Source organism: Lepisosteus platostomus, chromosome 8 (genome assembly GCF_059453375.1).
Source record: "Lepisosteus platostomus isolate fLepPlt1 chromosome 8, fLepPlt1.hap1, whole genome shotgun sequence".
Lineage (NCBI taxonomy): Eukaryota > Metazoa > Chordata > Actinopteri > Semionotiformes > Lepisosteidae > Lepisosteus > Lepisosteus platostomus.
The window spans coordinates 21,001,274-21,021,599 of NC_142618.1; the positions used below are offsets into that span (position 1 = coordinate 21,001,274).

The following is a 20,326-nucleotide window of genomic DNA, read 5'->3' on the forward strand; positions in this document are numbered from 1 at the left end:
AGATGTGCTAGGCAGCTGTTGCTCTACAAAAGGATCGATACAATCCCTGTCTAGGGTAACAATGTAACAGCAGTCGGGGGGATCCACTTGTATCATCCAGACACAGTCGGCAGAGATTTTCACCTTTCTTTCCCTGACCTTATGGATGAAGTGCTCCATGTGGAAAGGCAATCTTCACTGGGAAAATCCTGACATGCCTGCCGAACAGCAGACAAATCCCAGGCTGACATCTTCACTCTATTCTCCTGCAGCGCAGAGGCTGCAATGAAAGTCGAGTTTCTTTTTTATGTCCGTATGTGCCAGGTTTTTCTCATTACAAAAGATGAAACATGGAACCAAACAAATGGACGATTATGTAAAAGCCACACACTAGGATTAGTTAGAAATAATTGCACTGTCCTGTGTCCGTATAGCATAGTACTGTCAATTGTCGCAAAATACTTGCAATATTATATAACACAAAAGCAGTACAGCAGGCATGAGCGAGTTTTCCTTGGTGCCACATTTTTAGCTTCAATATGATCATACATGTGTCTGCAGCCAAAAATAAAACCTATTGTACTTATCCTTCATATTAATTCACCTCATAACTACAAATTGCCAAACTGTAAATAGAAAGGCTTGGACTTTGCTATTCTAGTACTACTGGAGGACACTGTAGAACCCAGATTATAGTAGGTTATACTCAAGCAACCTGTTCTACTGAATACTCACAACCAATTTCTCAAACCCAAATGAAAGTATTTACGATCTTGAGATTTGCTGCCTCACCATGCTGAAGACCCAAATATATTGCAATTTGTGCCTGCAAAGATCCAATTATTGAACCTTTGTGGGATTTGCAAGTTAAATTGGCTTTGAGGTCCAAAAGCCCCCTCAAACTCCCCATGGTTACTAGACTTTGGAAACTCTTCCTTTAAAATACAGCCAGAAGAGGTCATGCACTGACCCAGAGATCTGATTGTCACAGCTTCACCTCCTCCTCTGCTGACCCCCAAAACACACGTCATCGGCGCCACTGACGTATTCCCCACTTTTCTGTTCCAGGCCCCTGAACGGAGTTTTAGTCAGAAAGAAAACTCGTGTCGTTCGAACGTGTGGGGGAAGATCCACTGTAATGAGCCACAGACGAGTACAGACCCCAGCAACTGCCGTAACGCCATCACGTGGCACTGTGCTGTAGGTCCAATTAATTCTGCAGAGACCTGCCGAAATATTCTGGGTTTAGAAACCCGACGGGGGGAGGTGGATCAGACGGCCGCAAACCATACAACTATATTGACTGAGGTGGAGAAAAAAAAAAGCACAGAGTTTGTGTTTGTAAGGTTTCTTTATTCAGATTAGACAGCAATGTCACGAACGCAGTTAGTCGAGAAAATTACATTCAAAAATGTGCAGCTGACCATGCTCCCAATAACAGATAAACTTTCCAAACCAGTTTTTTTTACAATCAGTCTATATTATTTATATTTTCATAAAAAATTAAAATTAAAGTGATTTATCAGTTGCTACCACGCACCATCAAAGCATACATACTTCAATTACTGTTAGAAATTTGTACAATAGATCTCACTAGGCAATTTCTCACTCCAGCTGTACATATTTTCTGTATCTAATCGTAAAAAGGCCTATTGCAATTGTACCATCAATTCACCACAGGCCTACGCAATACTAATTCCAGTACCATGTTTTTTTTTTTTTCTCTAAAAGTTTGAATTAGCCTTGGAAATAGGGAGAAAAGAAACAGAAAAATTGACCTTAAAAGAGGCAGAAAAGGACACACGGTATTTATCTGAATTGGTAATAAATCCTTGGCTGCTCCATCCAATTCCAGTGTGGCCCAGCAAAAGAAAATACTTCCTATAGCTAAATGTGCGGCAATTAGATGTGTATTTAGGAACTGTTACAAAAGAAAAGAGGCCTACATCACTCATGGAACTATACATTTATGTACAAGCACTGGAAGAAGATTAAACCTTCCACATATTTACATCATAAACATTGGAGTTTTTCCATCACAGGTTTGACTATTTCAAGGTTTTTCAGTTTTATACTGTTTGGCTGGCACTATGCCCACAACATTAAGGGACCCAGAGAACCCCCTTTGTGAAACGTTAGCTCTGAAAATGCACGCCTATGCGATGAGTGGTCTCTGGGAGAGCAGATCACCTTTTAAGACGTTCGTTGCTACAACGATAACACCCATAAAATCTAACCAAAAGGTCTTGAGCTCTATGCAGAAGTCTCATGCCTGTAAGAGGTCACATCACATCCACATGTCCACACGTCCACAGGGTCTTGTTTCTTGTTTTCCTGTTTCAGGTCTTGTGTTTTCTGGGGTGCGTTATAGGCGTGTTTTCCTAAAGTGTTAGCCCACACATTTCCAGGTAATCAAATCCATCAAATGGAGCACACTGAAACTCCCATTTCTAATACTGTTACAACTGAATGTTCCTTGTCTGCAGATTTCCTTTGGGTGTACACAAGTGTGCAGATGCAGTTCCTTTAAATGAGTCTGTCAGCAGTCAGCATTTTACAAGACCGTGAAATGGTATGTTTTCTTTTAAAAAAAAAAGACCAAGTGAAAGAATAACCAAATTACCCTTCTACGGATACTTGGCTCCTAATGATGTCTCATTTACGTAAGATTAAATAAACATGAACTTCCACTTATGCTGGTCAGCAGTAAGCCATCTTGAACTTGGAATCTGGCTCAAAGAGAGTCATTCAGATCCACGTGATTAGTGAAGATGGGTATAAATGTTCAGAGCTTTCACATATTCTCATGACCGGCAATTAGACCTCATTATCATCAATACTGGCCAGAAGAATCCAGTGTATACAAACTTATCCTGAACAGTCATTTGTCTTAACCAATGAAAAAAGGAACCATCCTTATTAACCCCACTGCTTTGTAGCTGCAAATGAACCAGTCAAAGTCCAGTCAGGTGAAAGCATCATAGGCTCATGAAGTAATGGCAATTCTACTTGCAGGAATGACAACCAAAAGAAAATATACACATAGCTTCAAAATGTTAAGTGCAAAGTCAACTAGTCTTTTGTTTTTCCTTTGTTTATTTCAATATATTTATATTGCGTGTTCCACAGCATATCTCACAGATGGAAGTTTTGACGTCTGCCATGGTATAGAGCTCGGCGAGACTGTCCTCTTTCACAAGCAGGTTTACCTGCTGAAAATGCTCTCGTACTCCAGCAAGATCAATTCTACAATCTGGTTCTGATACACCATGTGCACTGCGATGTTTCCAGTCTCTTTCTCCGGTCGCAACAGCGTAGGGCCGAACACTATAGCAACACTCTGAGTCGTCATGCGGTTCAGCTCCCCGTTGTCTATAACTCTGAAAAGAGAGAAACAGTAAAAAAATGACACGTTACTTTCCACGTGATGACAACACGCTGGGTTTCGCGTACTGGGATTAAACTTATCTACAAGGCAACTCATTTTCCTTCAAATAAGCTCCAATGAAGCCTTTTTAAATCCATGAACACACAGGTTTCACTGCAGAGCTAACGAAACACCATGGGCAAGAGCAGAACGCATACTGTCAACGCTATGTTATGTAACTCCTCTTTGCTCACAGCGTCAGGACCCTGGATCCCACAGACAGGATGTCAAGCAGCAGCAAAACACATTTCAGGTCTTGTATTAAAGCGCACATCATTTAAATGCAAATAGGGGCAGGGGAAATATCATTCCATACTTTTTTTAATAAAAAAAGAGGCACAAGTATTTTTAGTCGTGACCCGAAGTACTTGATACATTCAAACATTTATTCAGGTCAAACCAGGTGCTATATGTGCTACTGTGCCCTCAACCCGGTTGAAATACTGAAAACGTTAATGGTTAAGGGAAAAAAAAATACATATTTGTCTGAAAAATGGCAACAGGATTACGTGACCTTTATTTTTTGGCCTTTCGTCGGGAGACTGAGAGGGAATTAAATTAAATTATGAGCACTGGAATGGACAGCCAATCCATAACTTCTGACTATAATGTAAATACAAGATAAGAAACATTAAAATAACCAGATGAAGATGTTAGAAATGTATCCCACAAACTCAGAGGAGTACAGCTCCGATCCTGGTGGGCCGTATTACTCCACAGACTAATGTAACCCAGGAAAGATGTGAAATTGGTCTAGTTACACCGATATTTAGATCAATTAGTTAAGAGATCTGGTGGAATGAAAGCCCGCAGACACTGTGGATCTACAGGCCTGGAACTGCACCTCTCTGCACTGACTCAACGTTCTCGAAACGAAGCCACATTAGAAAGACTTGCCTGCGAACCTTGTGAGATACCCATACCGCCGACAGTGCCGAGCTCTGTTTGACTGCTAATTAGCTGCACGTATCTAAGGCAGGGGCAGTCAGCCTTGGCACTTCCATTCCATGTCTTTCCTCCAGCTAATCCTTAATTAGCAGAGTGGCCTTTGACACCTGGGTTAATTAAGCAATTAAGGGCCAATTCAGTAATCTGCTAGTCCAAATCCTGTAATGGCACAGAATGGAGGTACCAAGACTACCACTGATCTATGGACACAAAGCTCTATCATTATTTATTTAAAATGGGCTCTGTGGGTTGTGCTTTAGCTCAAACTGGAGAGTAAACTGCAGACTGGTTCTTAAGGCAGAGCTCTTCCCACAATGGTGTGTCATGTTTGGACTCCTGGGCTGGGTGAGGTTTTTCCATTGTGTTTTCCCACAATCAGGTGGAACACCTGACCATCAACAATGTGCTCTCTCCTTCGTGCTCAGGGGGTTGTTATACCAAAGGAAAGTCCTTTGTTATATAAGGGAAACGTATACTGTACAGAAATTGAAGTGAATATTCACTGTTGAGGACAGACACAAATATTTCACCGTTCCTTAGCTAGCTCCATGTTTTTATATTTTTAACAATGTGCTGTAACACTGGGTGGGCATCAGAAAAGAAAAGAGCACTTACAGCACAATGTGCTAGGACTGGAATTCATACTTCCTTCATATTGATGCCATTCTTTATAAAAACAATGCAATGTGTTACAATGCAATCAAATCTTATATTACAGTGAGCCATTCTGGCTGGTAGATTGAAACTTGTCATAATTCCTTCTCAAAATCTATATTGTAGTAGTACAAAAATCAATTCTACAGCTTTGAGACGGGCATTAAGGTAATTTTACTTTTTTTAAAAGACAAATACAGAGAAAATGATGAGTCGTACAGCTGTCTCACCTTCTCCAGTCAATCAGAGGTGAGATCTCCCTGTTGCTGCTGGCTTTATACAAATTAAACTCACAGTTTTGGCAGGAATATTCCAGTCTATCTAATTGAAAAGCCTAATTACACAGGACATTTGTTCAAACACTTCAGTCACCCCTGAGTGTCAATCTGCATGCTCAATATGTCACTGAAACTGCTGCTGCACAGAGGGGGGGGGGTGGGGGTAGACGCACTTGAAATAGCAGGTAATAAAACATCACTCATTAGAGTCAAACCCCAATTACAGCTGGGCTTACAAGACATCATAAGCAGTCAGATTGATGGGCCAACTAACAGGAGCTTTTATCAAACATTTTTCCCCCACCTGTACATCTACTGTATATGACTATTAGAAAGGCATGGACCTTGTGTGTTTCCTCATTATCCAGACGGCTCTTTCTCTACCTTAGCAAAGCAGACAAGGCAAGTCTTTAGAAGAACAAGTGCAAACCATTATAAAATTAAAATGGGGCAACTGAGGTTCGGCACACCAAGATCTAAGCAAGTCTGCAGTTTTTTCTGATGGAGAGCGTGATAATATTTTACTCATTTTTGACAGAGACGTCTCTGTCTTTTAACAGCATGACCCCGACTCTGTAATTATTTATGGCGCTTTGCAAAATTCTTCTGTCAAGTTAATCTTCCACTGTCTGGGAGGATCACCTTTTATAAGGGACACCACAACAGGCTTCTTCTGAACCTTAATACATCTTTCTGCTTCTCTCTGCTAATAAAAATACATGATTATCTGCAGTTTTCACTGGATTCTGATTTAAGCAGTGTTCTGCTGCTTCAGTGATTCCAAGAGAATTCTGGGAATATCTTAAATGCTTTACCCATTGGTAGGCAGATACAATTTCACCTGCCATGCCTCTCTGATCAGTACTTCTACAAAAACTCGCAGTGAAGACTGATGACCGTTCCAATTCTGCACATGCCTGCACATGCCTGTACTAGAGCAGAGGATATTTCGGTGCGATCGCAACAGCATCTGTACCATATGCATTAGCAGCACTGCCAAACAAACTTTTCCATATATCCTTACACAAACTTGAAAACTGGAATTGCTTTGAGAGAGGTCTGTAGGACTCGAAAGACAAATTCTATCTCCTGAAGGAACATTTGGGTCGTATAATCTGGGAAGGTCAAAGCTTTAAAAAGTAAAAGGTGAAACAAAGATTTGGATTAACTTGTTTATGTGAACAACTCATAACATGCAGAACACAGGTGTGCTCTCCTGCACAGATTTTAAATAACCAGGAAGTGACAGGTTGGGCTCAAAGCAAAAGTTGAATACAGAGCCTATATATATGCAGATTTCTTAGGAAAGAATGACAGACAAGTGAGTTTGGGGAAATGATGTTTCACAGGTTCAAGATACAGGACAGCCAATGGCATCAAATCACAAAATTTGTGTAAGGCTGTGGTTTGGACAAAGTTTTTTCCAGGCAAAGTTGAAAGCCATTTGGGGCACGTCTTCTCTAGATTTCAACCCTCTAGAATTCACTAAAAACTTTTTTTTTAAAGTATCGGGCTCTCTACAGTCTACAACAGTTCTTTATATCTTCCATTAGGTCAACTTGGAGAAATAACAAATACACTTACCTTCTGAGGTGCTTAAAGAGAACTTGCATGGTATCCTGGTTTGGTTTTGGCAACTGCTTAATTAAGTCTTTTATTGAATGTACTCGCTGTTTGTAGTCTGGACATTCTGAAAGAGACAAAAAATATATTAACCTCAAAGATAGTACCTTTACTTGAAAATGTATGGTGCCACCTTGTGGACAAGGAGAGAATTGGAGGGAAAAACATTAATTTGCATTTTAAAACAAGAAATCCCCCAGTAAGACAATAGTGTATGAACTGTAGTCAGACATCCAAGTGATTTAAAATACTTCATCCAGAAAAGGGTACTTCCAAGAATCCTATCATGCTTTGATATGAACAGTGATCTGTAGTTTATTATTACAAATGCAAAAAACACATTAACCTACAAATGTCCTTTGTAGTTTTATTTTACAATTCAGCCCAAAGTTCTTTACAATGAGGCAGGGGAGCAGACTAGGCACAGTGAGAAACTGCGTCACCAAATAAATTAAGGTCCCTGGACACCATACCGCTGGCTTGGACATTCTGATCCAGAGTAAGGACTGTCACTGTCTGGTTCACAAATATCACTTCTAGCAGCAACGTTTCCATAGAGGTCTCCCGTCCCAGTGCTGACCAAGCCCAACCTTGTTTCGCTGAAGGCGGCAATGCTGATTCCTACACTGCCTAAACATCGGTTGGGTATTTGCCCTCAGTAAACACTCCTGCTTGCGCACACTCACTGATAGCGCTGACAAAGTCTTCAAAATAGGCGTGTGTGAAGAGAGGCTCTGGCAGCTCCCTGAAGAACATCTTCAGAGCTCCGGTGGTGACGTGTATGTCCTCCCACTTGCTGTCTTCCAAATTCACCTTTTCATCTGAGGAAGAGAGGCAGGAACATGAGACGGGCCCATCGCAGACCGGCTGGTTACAGGGGACGATCACAGCCACAGCCAAGGTAACATGACACAGCACGTGACGCTGCCATTATGGAAAGGGACGCTGCTTGGCACAATTAAGCCGTAACCTTTGAAATGCAGGTTTTGTGAACTGGACACAACTCCTGTGGCTCAATCTCCACAATGACAGATGGGAAGAAGAGAGATGCTGCATCTTAAATGTTAGAAATTGAGCAATCATAATTCCTATAAATCCTCACACTTATCTAGCGCATTTCTGGACACTCCACTCAAAGCGCTTTACAGGTAATGGGGATTTCCTCTCCACCACTACCGGTGTGCAGTCCCACCTGGATGATGCGCCAGTCTGCTCACCACACACCAGATAAGAGTGGGGAGGAGTGATGAAGCCAATTCATAGATAGGGATTATTAGTAGGCCATGATTGGTAATCTCCAGGGGGAAATTTGGCCAGGACCCCGGGGGTTAACACCCATATACTTTTTTCAGAAACGTCCCGGGATTTTTAATATCCGTGGAGTCAGGACTCAAGTTTTCCGTGTCATCTGAAGGACGGCGCCTTTTTTTTTAAATCTAGTGTCCCTGTCACTATAATGGGGCATTAGGACCCACACAGACAACAGGGTGAGCTTAGTTTTTGCCAGGAGGTCTCCCATCCAGGTACTGAGCAGGCCCACACCTGCTGAGCTTCAGTGGGTTGCCAGATGTAAGTTGCAGGGTGATATAGCTGCTGGTTAAGGTTGATCAAGTATAAAAACAAAACAGACGATAGAGAGAGCATATGCAAGATTTCTCTGAACGTTACAGAAATTGGGAAGATTGTGTTGCGCATAATGCCATAATCCCTTATATTTGGCTTTGCTCACAAATGAAATTATGAAATTTCATAGAATATATATTTTAATATAAATTAATAGAATTATATAACAACAATGAATTAAAATAACTGCTCAAATTTCATAGAGGGAGTCACACCATACATCGGTAGCCTGGAGGCTTGTTAAATGCCGAGTGAAAGATGTGAAAGGCCTATGCAGAAGCTCAGGGTGATGAAGCATTTAATGTTGCCCTGTAAACAGCCGATCAAGACCACTTTCAAGAATTTGTCACAAGTGTAATGTGTAATGTGGAAATTAACAAATGCAAGTCCTTTTCCACGGAAGGTTTCCTTTATTAAAGCTATCATTTTTGTGTCCTGCATGTTTCTAAGGATAGTTTCAAAATTCCAACCAGACGTAATAGTCGGTTCAATCCATAAGTACCTCAGAACCAATCACTAAGATGAGAGAAACCTAGAAGAGAAAAATGCCTCATGAAAGTTGAAACTTACCATGATTCACAGCAAATCGTAACTTCTGTATCACAGCCAGGTTTCCACTAACTCTGTACAACCCATCGACACTTAAACCTGAAAAAAAAAACACATTTGCGGATATAACCAGCAAAAGAGAATTCTGTTTTAAGGTTACACAAAGAATCATGACACATTTGCAGCAATCAGACAAAATTTTGTCTCTGTTTTACTGCATCAACCCTATTAGTGAACAAACCTTTATTTTCAACATGGTCAATGCACATCTTGACAAAGTTTGGCACCGTAGTGTTTTCCCTCTGACAGAGACTGGTTAGACTGCAGCCAAACACTTGATCTGTTTTAAAGAAGAGAAAAACACATTGGACAATTCAGAACAAACCAAGTACACTGACTTTATCCATTTCAAGTTTGGTCATTCCTATTTCACACTTTATCAAAGCAAAGGTAGCAATGCCATTAATTCACAATGTAAAGAACGTTCCATCTAACTAGACGACTAGATCTTTTAAATGGAATAAACAAAGTCAAGCTCAAGCATTTTAACATGCTGAGGAGATTAAAACTGTATTCATTCCACAGACAAAAAAAAAAATCAATAAATTGCTTTGTGAACAGCTGTGCAAACAGTACAACACAGATCCTAAAGAAGAAATAATCACAGAAGAAGCTTGCGCAAATTCCCTCTGGCTTAATTTCCTTATGTAACCCTTGATATCTCCAGGATATTTCCAACTTTCATGACACAGCATTGTGTCATGAAACCCAACACTATTTATCTGAACGTCACCACATCTTATTCAGATCAGAAATCCAGACCTAAACGTCTGTGCATCTTAGTCGTTTTTTTATACCGAAACATTTATTCTCAGACTGTTCCAATTTGTAATCAGGGAGAGTAAATAAACTTAGCTGTTGTTGCTCAGGCCCTGGCATGAGCACAGGAGGGTTAAGGCCTGCACATGCCCTCCTGCAGAAGGAGCACCGCGAGAGTCAACTCGCCGTGGAGCTCCCGGTCATTCACCGCCCAAGAGGAACGGTCAGTGAGGGGTGATGCAGCTCATAGAGGCAACACTGTGGGCTCCTTTAGCCCTGGCAGCTCTCTGTGTAAGCTAACGACACTGCCCAAAACTGGACCAGCAACGTCTACGCTTCTGGACTCGCTCCTCTTCAGCTGTGTCTCTCTCTGCGGCTTTTCTGTCTGAGCTTTTAACATTTTTTTTTAAACCCAGAACTCAAGTTGAACATTTCCAGAGTGCTGCTTTAAATTGGGGCTCCCTGTACACATTTGCTGAGAGACAGACATTTCAAAAACACTAAACGTGTGAAACCGCTGTGACCTGTTCCTTTCGCCTCACCCTTAATGTAGCCCTTGTCTCGCACTGCTTGAAGTGTGGGCCGGCGAGTGAGAAACTTCCTCAGTTTAACTCTGGTTTTCTTCTGGTCTGAAGAATCCATGCTGGTCGAGGTTTTCATCACTGTAACACAAAGAGACGCAAAGATGGAAACAAGCGTTTTACCACCATCGGCCTTTTCCTTACAAAAAGGAGGTTGAGCACAGACATACCAGGGAGCACAGAGCTTCACATCCTGCGGTTAAAAGATTGTTAATATTTGCCTGACAGCTTAGTTCTGGCCATGTTAATATAGTTAGTCCATGTTTCTTTTGCCAGTAAAACTCAATGCACAGAGACTGCTTCCAAAACCTAATCTTTTCCTAGACCATTCCCTTAACTTTCAGTTCCTGAATTAAGCTCAGATATTCTTAGCACAAACATCAGGTTATTCACTTTGGGGAAGAAAAAAAACAACAGAAAATGAAGAAGCTAACAAATCATTTCTAATCATTTTGCTTCAGAATTTGCTGAGATGCAAAAAGATGACCCAGGTAGTTTTGGAGTGTTTACTGACATACTAATTTAAACACTTACCAAAGTGGGGGAAAGTCTAATGTGGCATAGCCAGGAATCTTATGTTTGGAGTGACAGGGACACCTACAGGGGCAGTATTGTTAAATGATATTTGCCTTCTAAAATAGGATGTTCTACTTGAAGGTGGTCTACTGTGCTTCTCTGCACCAGTTACACCAGTAACCCCTTTTTCACACAAAAATCTTGTGCGACATTCACTGAGCTGCACGGAACCACTCTGCAATGATCCGCTACATATTTGCTGACACTAACTGTTCACACTATTGGGTACAGTTACACTCTTAAAAAACATTTAAAGATGCAAATGTAGGAAAGAATTTAAGACAATGTGGGATTTTAGGTTATGGCTAAAATGGGGTGGTGCCAGGGTGGCAAGGCCATATTCAGGGGTGGAAACTACTACCACATGCCACCCCCAAATCTTCCAGACAACCATCTCATCTGTGAAGCACGTTGGAGGTAATGTCTTGGCCCGGGCACGCATGTCTGTTGCACTGCTCTCAGCTGATGATGGCAGCAAAATGAGTTCTATGTGCTCACTGGGAGAGAAAAAAGTGGAAAATCTCAAGTCCGTGGCCAGGTCCCTCTATATTTTTAAACCCAACAGAGTATGTGGTTTATGTGCTGAAGAACAATTTGAAGAGCTAAATAAATAGGCAAAACCTCAAAACGGCTGCAGCAAAGCATCACACAAGTTTATACAAAGAATTCGTTGAGCTTAATCGGTCATTGACTTTATGTAGTTATGAAGGAACAAGTTAGAGGTTTATTCCATGCTGAAAAGAGAAAAGAGAAGAAAGGAAACAACGTTTTAGCTGTGGAGTCTTCTTTGGGTGTGAGAAAGCTCCACAGCCGAAATGCTGTTTCCTTTCTTCTCATTTCAGCATGGAATTAACCTTTAACTTGTTCCTTTGCAGCCTACGCATGCTCACGCAGCTACCCACCTGAACTACTTCATGTAATTATGGCCTCAAAGGGATATGCAACCAAATACTTAGGTTTATAAGTGAATTTAAGAGTCTCAATACTTAGAATCAAATCAAAATTGTCATGTAAAATCATTGGGGTGAACACAAAATGTCTTGTGCTAATATGAGCCAATGTATGCATGGCATTAACCAAAAATAAGTATATATTATTGAATTAAGCATATTAAATTCATAGTTCTAAATGCAAATAGCTTGATAGTAAAACAACAATAAGAGTTTTGACCTCTGCTATCCCAGTCATTTGGAGGACACTGTAATTCCCAAAATGTTGGACTGTATTTGAGCAACATTTGAGTGTATGGAAACAGTTCCTGGTCACGATCCCTGTTGTTTTTGCCTCATTTTCTTTCTGCAGAAAACAGAGATGTCGGAGTAAAGCAGAGCCACCCTCCCCATGCTGAAACGGCTCTCACCTCGTCCTTTCTTGGAGTCTCTGTGCTCTTTGTCCTTGTCCTTCTCCTTGTCCTTGTCCTTCTCTTTGTCCTTGTCCTGCTTCTCTGGCCGGGGGGACTCTGGCATGTCCTCCTCGATGGCTTCGTCCGACTCCCAGGCCTGCACAGCACCGAGAGCAGGGTTATCAGAAGGCTTACCTGAAAGGACCAGCTTGTACCACCTGCACTTCACTGCCACCTCTTCGCCTCCCTGCTGCCCGTGCTGCGAAGTCAATTCTATATGATCAAGCTGCATTTCTTCTGTCCATTTTAAGGAATGAAAAGGTATCCGGACAGCAAGAGAATCGGACAATACTTGTCGAAGGCAAACGCAAAGAAACGAGGGGGACAGTAAAAGGAGCACCACAGAGGTGCTTGCCCACATCAGGTCTGAAATGTCACCTTCCAAAAATATTTTCAGAGGCTGCTGCTGCCGGAACAATGATCAAGCAAGACAAATTTAAACTGAATCGGAAACAGTGAATCATGAAGAGTGTTTACACAAACATTACATTTACAAGGAGCTCTAGTATAATATACCTTCTAATTACGATAAATAAATCGCCCCAATCTGCAGGATAAACTAATCAATTAATCTACCAATTATGCAAATGTTATGATGGTACTTTATATTTGTGATTATATTTCTATTTATTTGTGGTGTACAAAATACTCCCCCTAGTGTTTGTTTAACAAATCGATTTCTTTTTTGATGTCAAGAAGAAAGAACTGTTGCATTTTGTTGTAAAATGTATTAATAGGAGTGACAACATGCGAGTTCGTCAGCTCAACAAGAATGGTAATTGAGTAGTTTCTTCTATCCCTTGTGTGAGAACAGTGCTTTGTGTTGCACAGCAGAAAGCTCAGTAAAACCATTGTTTTTGCATCAAATGAAAGCAATTCAAGTTTCTTATCCTAAAGAGTACATTATTATAAAACAAAAATTCAGTAAAAACAAAAATCTGTTAATAATGTACAGATCTGTGCTAAATAACACTGTTACATTGTACAGCAGTCGCACAGCAATAGAAAGAAAATCCCATTAATTCACAATTTGACAGTAACAGAATACTATACATTCTTCCTTTCATTCATTTACTATTTGCTCACGCTGCTAATACGGGATGATAAGGGAAATCTCGAAGTTGCCAACGTCATGCGTTTCTGCTACAGTGATGGTAGAGTTCCAACTGCTTTGCAGGGTAGCAGGAGAGTCGAACCCGATCCTGACAAGCAATGAGTGCAAGGGACCCTGAACGGGATGCCAGTCCATCACAGGGCACACGCACCAGAGCCAATTTTCCTCAGACACCAATTCACCTACCAGGAAACCAGAGCACCTGGAGGAAACCCATGCAAACACGGAGAGAATATTACAACCCCCACACGGATTGTCTCCCAGGGCAGGGAGTGAACCCTGGACCCCGGCGCTGGGAAGGCAGCAATGCGAACCATCGCGAACACAAATCGGCAAACTAACGGTCAGCGATGCCACCTACTGGGGAGACGTGGGGCTCCAGCAGAAGCCTTTTTTTCTACAAAAGCCCAGGATGAAGGCCTGAAAATCGTACCTGCCTTTTATTTAAACAGCCAAATATTTAGAGCACTGAGTTTGACTGCTGCTTAAGCAGAAAACAAAATGGCTACCATCACAGCACGAGAGGCGAGTTCAGTGAAACATTTTTTTGTTCTACTCCATGACGACGGCATGCATTCCTCCTGAGGGTCGGACAAAGCCGCATTTTGCTGCTGGCTTTTTAATCCATACCCTGAGGACGCCAGGACACAAAGAGCTGCTTTTCTGCCCCGATGAGTGACTTTACAGCGCCCCCTCTACCAGCTGGGTCTGCCCTCGAGACGCCTGTGACTGCACGACATACCCAAGACTTGATATTTGAGTTAAGCACAGTAGACCCTTTGCCATGAGACAGTGTGTGCTCTTCGTCTGTTGCTTATAAATAAATGCTAAATTCACATTTAAGCTGGTACACCTGCTAAATCCCTGTGAGAGATGATGCCAGCAGCTATATCATCCTGCAGTTCACAACTGGCAGCCCACTGAAGCTCAGCAGGTGTGAGCCTGACCAGTACATGGATGGGAGACCTCCTGGGAAGTGGGAGGTTGCTGCTGAAAGAGGCGTTAGTGGGGCCAGTATGGGGTGCTCACCCTGTGGTCTGTGTGGTTCCTAATGCCCCAGTATAGTGAAGGGGACACTATACGGCAAAAAAAAAAAAGGCACTGTCAGGTGAGGTGTAAAATTGATTCTGTGGTCATTCACAATCCCAAAGTATTCCTCGAAAAGAGTATGGGTGTTAACCACATTTCCCCCTGGCCTTTACCAATCATAACCTTATAATAATCCCCATCTATGAACTGGCTTCATCACTCATTTCTCCTCCACACTGAGAGCTGATGTGTGGTGAGAGTACTGGTGCACTTTGGCTTCTGTTGCAACAATCCAAGTGGGGCTGCACATTTGTGATGGTGGTGGAGAAGAGTCCCCATTACCTGTAAAGCGCTTCGAGTCCTAAAAAAGCACCATATAAGTCTAAGAAATTATTATTAGCACTGTAGAAAGAGGTGTTACCAAGCCTACACACAGATACATATACATACGATGACACTTACATGGGTGCTTATCGTCTCTGCCAGTGCTTTGTACCAGTCGGTGATAACGCTGTCGTTCTCGGACTGAATCAAGAGCTCGGTTCCTTGACGGGTTTTCAGCTGACAAGAAAAAACAAATTCCGAGATAACCAGATCTGAAAGCGTAGCCTCGCACTCTGATGTGATGTGGAAGGAGCACAGTTAAACTGCAAGCATTTATACTGCATTTATATGTACGCGAGAACACATTTCTGCAGCGGATATGGTTTTTGCTTTTCCTGATGTTTCCAACGTGTCACCAGTGCTTCTCCTATACAATATCAAGTCAGTGGAAAATGACCATAAAACCAAAAGGTTAAACAGGCATTACTTTCTAATAATAAACCTTCATCATATAGCACCTTTAAAAAGCACATTACAAACAGAGTCAAGAAGACAATGCAGCCATATAACAACATAAAAATCTTCCTCAAAAAGTATTAAGGCTAGACTTCAGATGCACCTAATGCGCAAACTCCCCGATTTCTTTTGAGATGTTGCTCCCGAGCTGTGAAGATACAAAAGGCCTTGAATCCCAGTCACATCTGACTAGGTGACATGACCCAGGTTCAAACCAGTGATTAACTAGCTCAATTAACAAGGTTTGATTTAAACCATTTAAGCACAGTACCAGAGATGTCCAACAAACAGGATGTTGTGATTTCCATTAAAGAGTATAGAATTCTCTTTAAACATTAAGAAAGTGCACCAGAAATATTGTCATATTGTCATGAGATCATTAGCAGCTTTAGCAAGAATGACTACAAGTACTTGGGACTGGTCATAAGACAAAAACCTGAGTTGAGGCAAATGCTGTGACACCATTTATAAAATCAGCCAAAAGAGACATTTCTTTCTAAAAAACTAAAGTAGGCAGAACCATCCTAACACTTTTCTACAAGTCTTTTACTGAACGTTTCTTAACATACTGTTTAACTTGCTGGTTTGGAAACATCAGTACTAATGATTGGAATAGGCTGGAAAGACTAGTCAAACTCAATGATCCTGTACAAACAGAGGGTGCCAAAGAAAGGAAAGTGTATCATGGATTGTGTCTCTCACTCCACTGTGAGTTTACACTTCCCCAGTCTGGGAGACACCTTTGTGTCCCCAGGTGTAAGACTAATAGAAACATGAAATCTCTCATCCCCACTGCAATATCTTTCAAGCAATGTATCATAACTATCTTTACCCTTATCCTGCTGTAACATTGTAGCATGTTGGTTGGTAAAGGTTTGTCTGTCATTGTGTTATGTGGGGAGTGTGCTGTAAAAAAACAATTTCCCCGATGGGACAACAAAGCTTAAATTACAATTGAAAAAGCTTTCAGCGAAATGTTCCCTTTCAGAATTAACCATACATTTTTCAATGGAAATCTACTGCAAATTCCCAATCCTCAATCTTAAACTGACAGTGAAATACCAGCCTCATCCTGACAAGAAAGCTCTGGTAAGTACTAACAATGAATGAATACTTTCAACTAGACTACTCTGTGATCACACATCTCAGCATCAAATAATTATTACAAGAACTTTTGGACAATAATGAGATAGTGGGATATTCTTTTCCTTCTTTCTTACAGATCTGTTAGTTTGTGTTGTATTCAAAGATGACTTTAGTCTACAATTTAGTTCTACAATTTTATTGTTGTTTATGAAAATCCCACTTTTCTTAATTTTAGACAAATTTGTTCCACAAATGGAACAAGAGGATTTAAGCAGTTCAAAGACACTGAACTAATGATTTTGTTTTACGGGGGCACAACATGTGTCACATTCTGTAAAACAGTGTAATTGACACACAAGTATCTTAAAACGGAATATGCAATTAAAAAGTAGAAAATGTAAGGAAGGATAAAGACATTCTAAAAATGTTCCTACCACAAAGAACAATGCAAATCATTAAGTGCAACATCAAATGATTATTACAACAGCAAGAGAATATCAACTAGTCCACCACAATCACAACAGCTGAAATTACCTACTTCACCATGAAGTGCCATTATTCTTCCTGTTTAACAAACTTCAGTTCTTACACAATAAGAAAAAAAAATGCAAACCACTCAATTAAGAGAAAAAACAGAAGCAACCTACTCTGAAACGGCAGATAATAAAACTTTCCACGCAGTTTAGGATTAGAGCACTAGAGGGTGCCGAAGTGCAATTTAAAAATAATCAGTGCTTCAGTAAAATACAAAAAAACCTCAGAAAACAACCAATTCAGGAAAACAACCTCAAGACATGTCATTGTTTTTCCCTTCAAAAGACCAAATCATGTAATACTTGAAATACGTTTTCCTGTGTCTGACAGCCTCTACTTCCAGCAGTACTGAAAGAGAAGAAGGACATTTTTGAAAGGGGTCTTTACCTCAATGACGTGTTTCTTGCTGGATTTGTCTTTCGAAGCCCAATCCACAGAAGCCCCTCTGAGGTCCACAGTGAACTCTGGCTTGGACTGATTACCACCAAACTTCTGAAGGGAAAAAACATAATTAACCACACACAGATTTACAGAACAGCTGGGGAGGGGGGAGTCAATAAAATGCCACACACCAACTAAACCTTAAAAAGAAAAATTTCCCAGTTGATCGCATGGGATATATTTATTGTCCACAGGGTATGAATTATGCACACAGATGGCATCCGGCAGGTTGCCCTTCCGAGCTCACTCTGGAAGTGAAAAATAGCTGACACCGATGCCTTCGGCCACACCTCTCCCAAGAGCAATACAGCTGGCACAATGAAGCACCTTCCCAATAGCCATGCAGGCCCATGCTCCTTTGCTCCCATCCACCCAACCTCACCACCGCCAAGCTGTCCCCTGATACCCTCTCCGAGAAACCCGTATCCAGTTGCTTCAGCGCTCGGCAGTCACAGCGTTCCTTAGGCATGCTCAGCCCATAAACGAGTCCAGCATCTCCACCAAGGAACAATCCAACTGGAGAACGCTGGAGCAGGGCGCGCAAAACGGTTCAAGCTTGTTCCCTCGAAGGGCTTCTGCACAGCCAGCTCCACATTGAGTGGACTGAGCAAGATCTCAAGAGTCGTGAAGAGGAACAGGTTTCCAAGGCACTCACAGTGCAAGGACCCACAGCAGAAATGGCCACCTTATACACAAAACTCAAGGCATTTCTTAAGCTTTTCTTCCCTTTTTTGATTCGAGACAACTTAGGAGCAGATAAAAGTGATGACCCTCGATATAAAGTCCTCTGTCTAAAGGCCACCTGTTCCTGATGTCCACCAAAACCACAACCACAAAACCACAACTGCTAATACCTGCTCACTGTGTGATGCCTTTCCTGCTTTAATCAGATGGATCAAAATTTAAAAAAACTAAATGCCATCTGACTTTCAAAAGTCCACTCCTCAAACCTATTGCTTACCTCATCGGTAACTTGAGACAAAATTCATGTTAAACTTAGGGACTTTGATTTGCCCTGCATCTTTTACCACTATAGTGATTTCCTGACACTCTAAGTGATTTTTAAAGACAATTACTTTTTAGAACATTAACTCAAAAGTTACATCACTATTATAGCCTATGCCTGAATGACATTTATAGTGTATATTTTATCTTAAAGTATTGAGAACCGAAACAATCGTGCTTTCAAAATCCACAAATTGACAAAAACTATTAAAATTACACTTTTAATCACTCAAAGACAGGTAGCAGAAGCACATCGAGTAACTAACAAAGATATGACTGAAATGATGCATTTCGCTAGAAGACAGAGAAGGTGACCTCCTGAAATCTGTTCTGTTTCATGCATTGAGACAGAAACAGTTACAGCTGAAGTCAAGGCAGATCAGAGTAGGAAAGTCCATTCTTTCCCACTAATCTTTCCTCTTTCTCTTAAGTTTCACATAGGTGAGGAGTTAAATAGGGTAGGCGTGACATTCGCATTTATTTTAAATACTTATACATACAATTTTAAAAAGTAAGTTTTATATGAAAGATTTTATAAATGGATCTTAACTTCCATTTAGGAGGACGGCTACAGCTCAAGTTCACTTGCTGCTTTCAAGTATTCCACCTTCAAGACTGTTAAAGAAGTCAGAAAACATTCTAGTTACTAGACACTTCAAAAGTCAGAGGCTACATTTGGGGGCTGAAAAAGATCCCACACATTTCAGGGACATGAGATTCAAAAAAAGACTACGGATAAAAATGTATAGTACCCTACTTTTCAGAAAAAAATGTGTTCATAATAACTGTGCATAAGGTCTATAACATCAATACGTTGGGGTTTCCAACTCATTGCAAAGCGGTGGTAGACCGTGACATTCCAGAGAAATCACTACAATTTCTCTACAATGAATAAATAGAATGAACCACCATCATTCTTCCTCTAAATGTATTTAATGCAACAGTAAACAAAACGGAAAAATCCTAAAAGGCTGTTATGATATCCCTTTAAAAAATATTTTCAGGTAGTTCATCGGTCTTATCAGTTCAGTTCAAATATGAAACTGCACAATTTATTTTAAGGCACAAAAAGAAAAACTACAATTCTTTCAGGAGACTCAAAGGCACCAAATATGACTTCTTCAAACTGAGCTTTATTGCACTGACTCGCTTTTGAATCTGCAGGTTTTGGTACAATTTTAATTAATCAAAGGAGAGAAAAGTTAATTTCTTAGTAAACACATTATAAGCCTGGGAAGATTACACAAGTTCCGACCCCAGTGATATGCAAGAGATGTTAAAGGTTTTTAATTGTTCATCAGACAGATTCTGGGGAAACCAGTAATAGACCAGGCTAAATGAAGTATACTTAAGGAGCACGTGAAGTCAAAATGTCTCCTTTTTAAAGTCACCTAGCATCTCCAAAAGGATTTTCTGCACCGTGTTTGGGGTTTTTTTTCGGAGCGCCGTAATCACGAAGCCTACAGGTCTCCAATAAGGTGAAAGGTGAGGGTGGTGTGAGTCTGCCTCCTCTTCCCAGGGTTAAAAAGGCAGCAGCTTCACACGACAGAACTCGGCGTGTCAAAGGCTACGGTGAAGTGAAGTGTCATTCTATCTGAGGCTTGTTGTCAAAGAGCTTGGAGCCCTTTACGACCTGTTACGGATTGTGCAGTGTATAAATATTCCATTGAGGGCCACTCGGACCAGAATAATCTCCGCATTTGCCACCTTCGTTATACAAAGAGCGGCACATAGTTCTTGAAGAGAAGCACAAGCCTAAGCACTCAACAATGAATTAACATTCTTTATAAATTGCAGGCTGCATTCTGCAGGGTACAT

At 41.0% G+C, this 20,326-nt stretch overlaps 1 protein-coding gene across 16 annotated transcripts in view; it reads right to left on the bottom strand.

Annotated features, from left to right (window-relative positions):
- Positions 1–1,311: 1,311 nt before the first annotated feature.
- The window catches only part of arhgap12b (Rho GTPase activating protein 12b), an 89,677-nt gene continuing 70,662 nt past the window's right edge, over positions 1,312–20,326 (bottom strand). For 12 of the 16 annotated variants that reach the window (XM_088642888.1, XM_088642884.1, XM_088642886.1 and 9 more), the window contains 9 exons: positions 17,450–17,554; positions 15,065–15,163; positions 12,418–12,556; positions 10,443–10,562; positions 9,323–9,421; positions 9,103–9,180; positions 7,596–7,730; positions 6,871–6,976; positions 1,312–3,359 (listed from right to left, as the gene is read on the bottom strand). In XM_088642888.1, coding sequence (XP_088499014.1) covers positions 3,185–3,359; positions 6,871–6,976; positions 7,596–7,730; positions 9,103–9,180; positions 9,323–9,421; positions 10,443–10,562; positions 12,418–12,556; positions 15,065–15,163; positions 17,450–17,554 — 1,056 coding nt within the window. In that variant the 3' untranslated portion in view covers positions 1,312–3,184. The remainder of the gene's footprint in view (positions 3,360–6,870; positions 6,977–7,595; positions 7,731–9,102; positions 9,181–9,322; positions 9,422–10,442; positions 10,563–12,417; positions 12,557–15,064; positions 15,164–17,449; positions 17,555–20,326) is intronic. The other 4 variants (XM_088642878.1, XM_088642889.1, XM_088642883.1 and 1 more) reach the window with 1 other exon arrangement.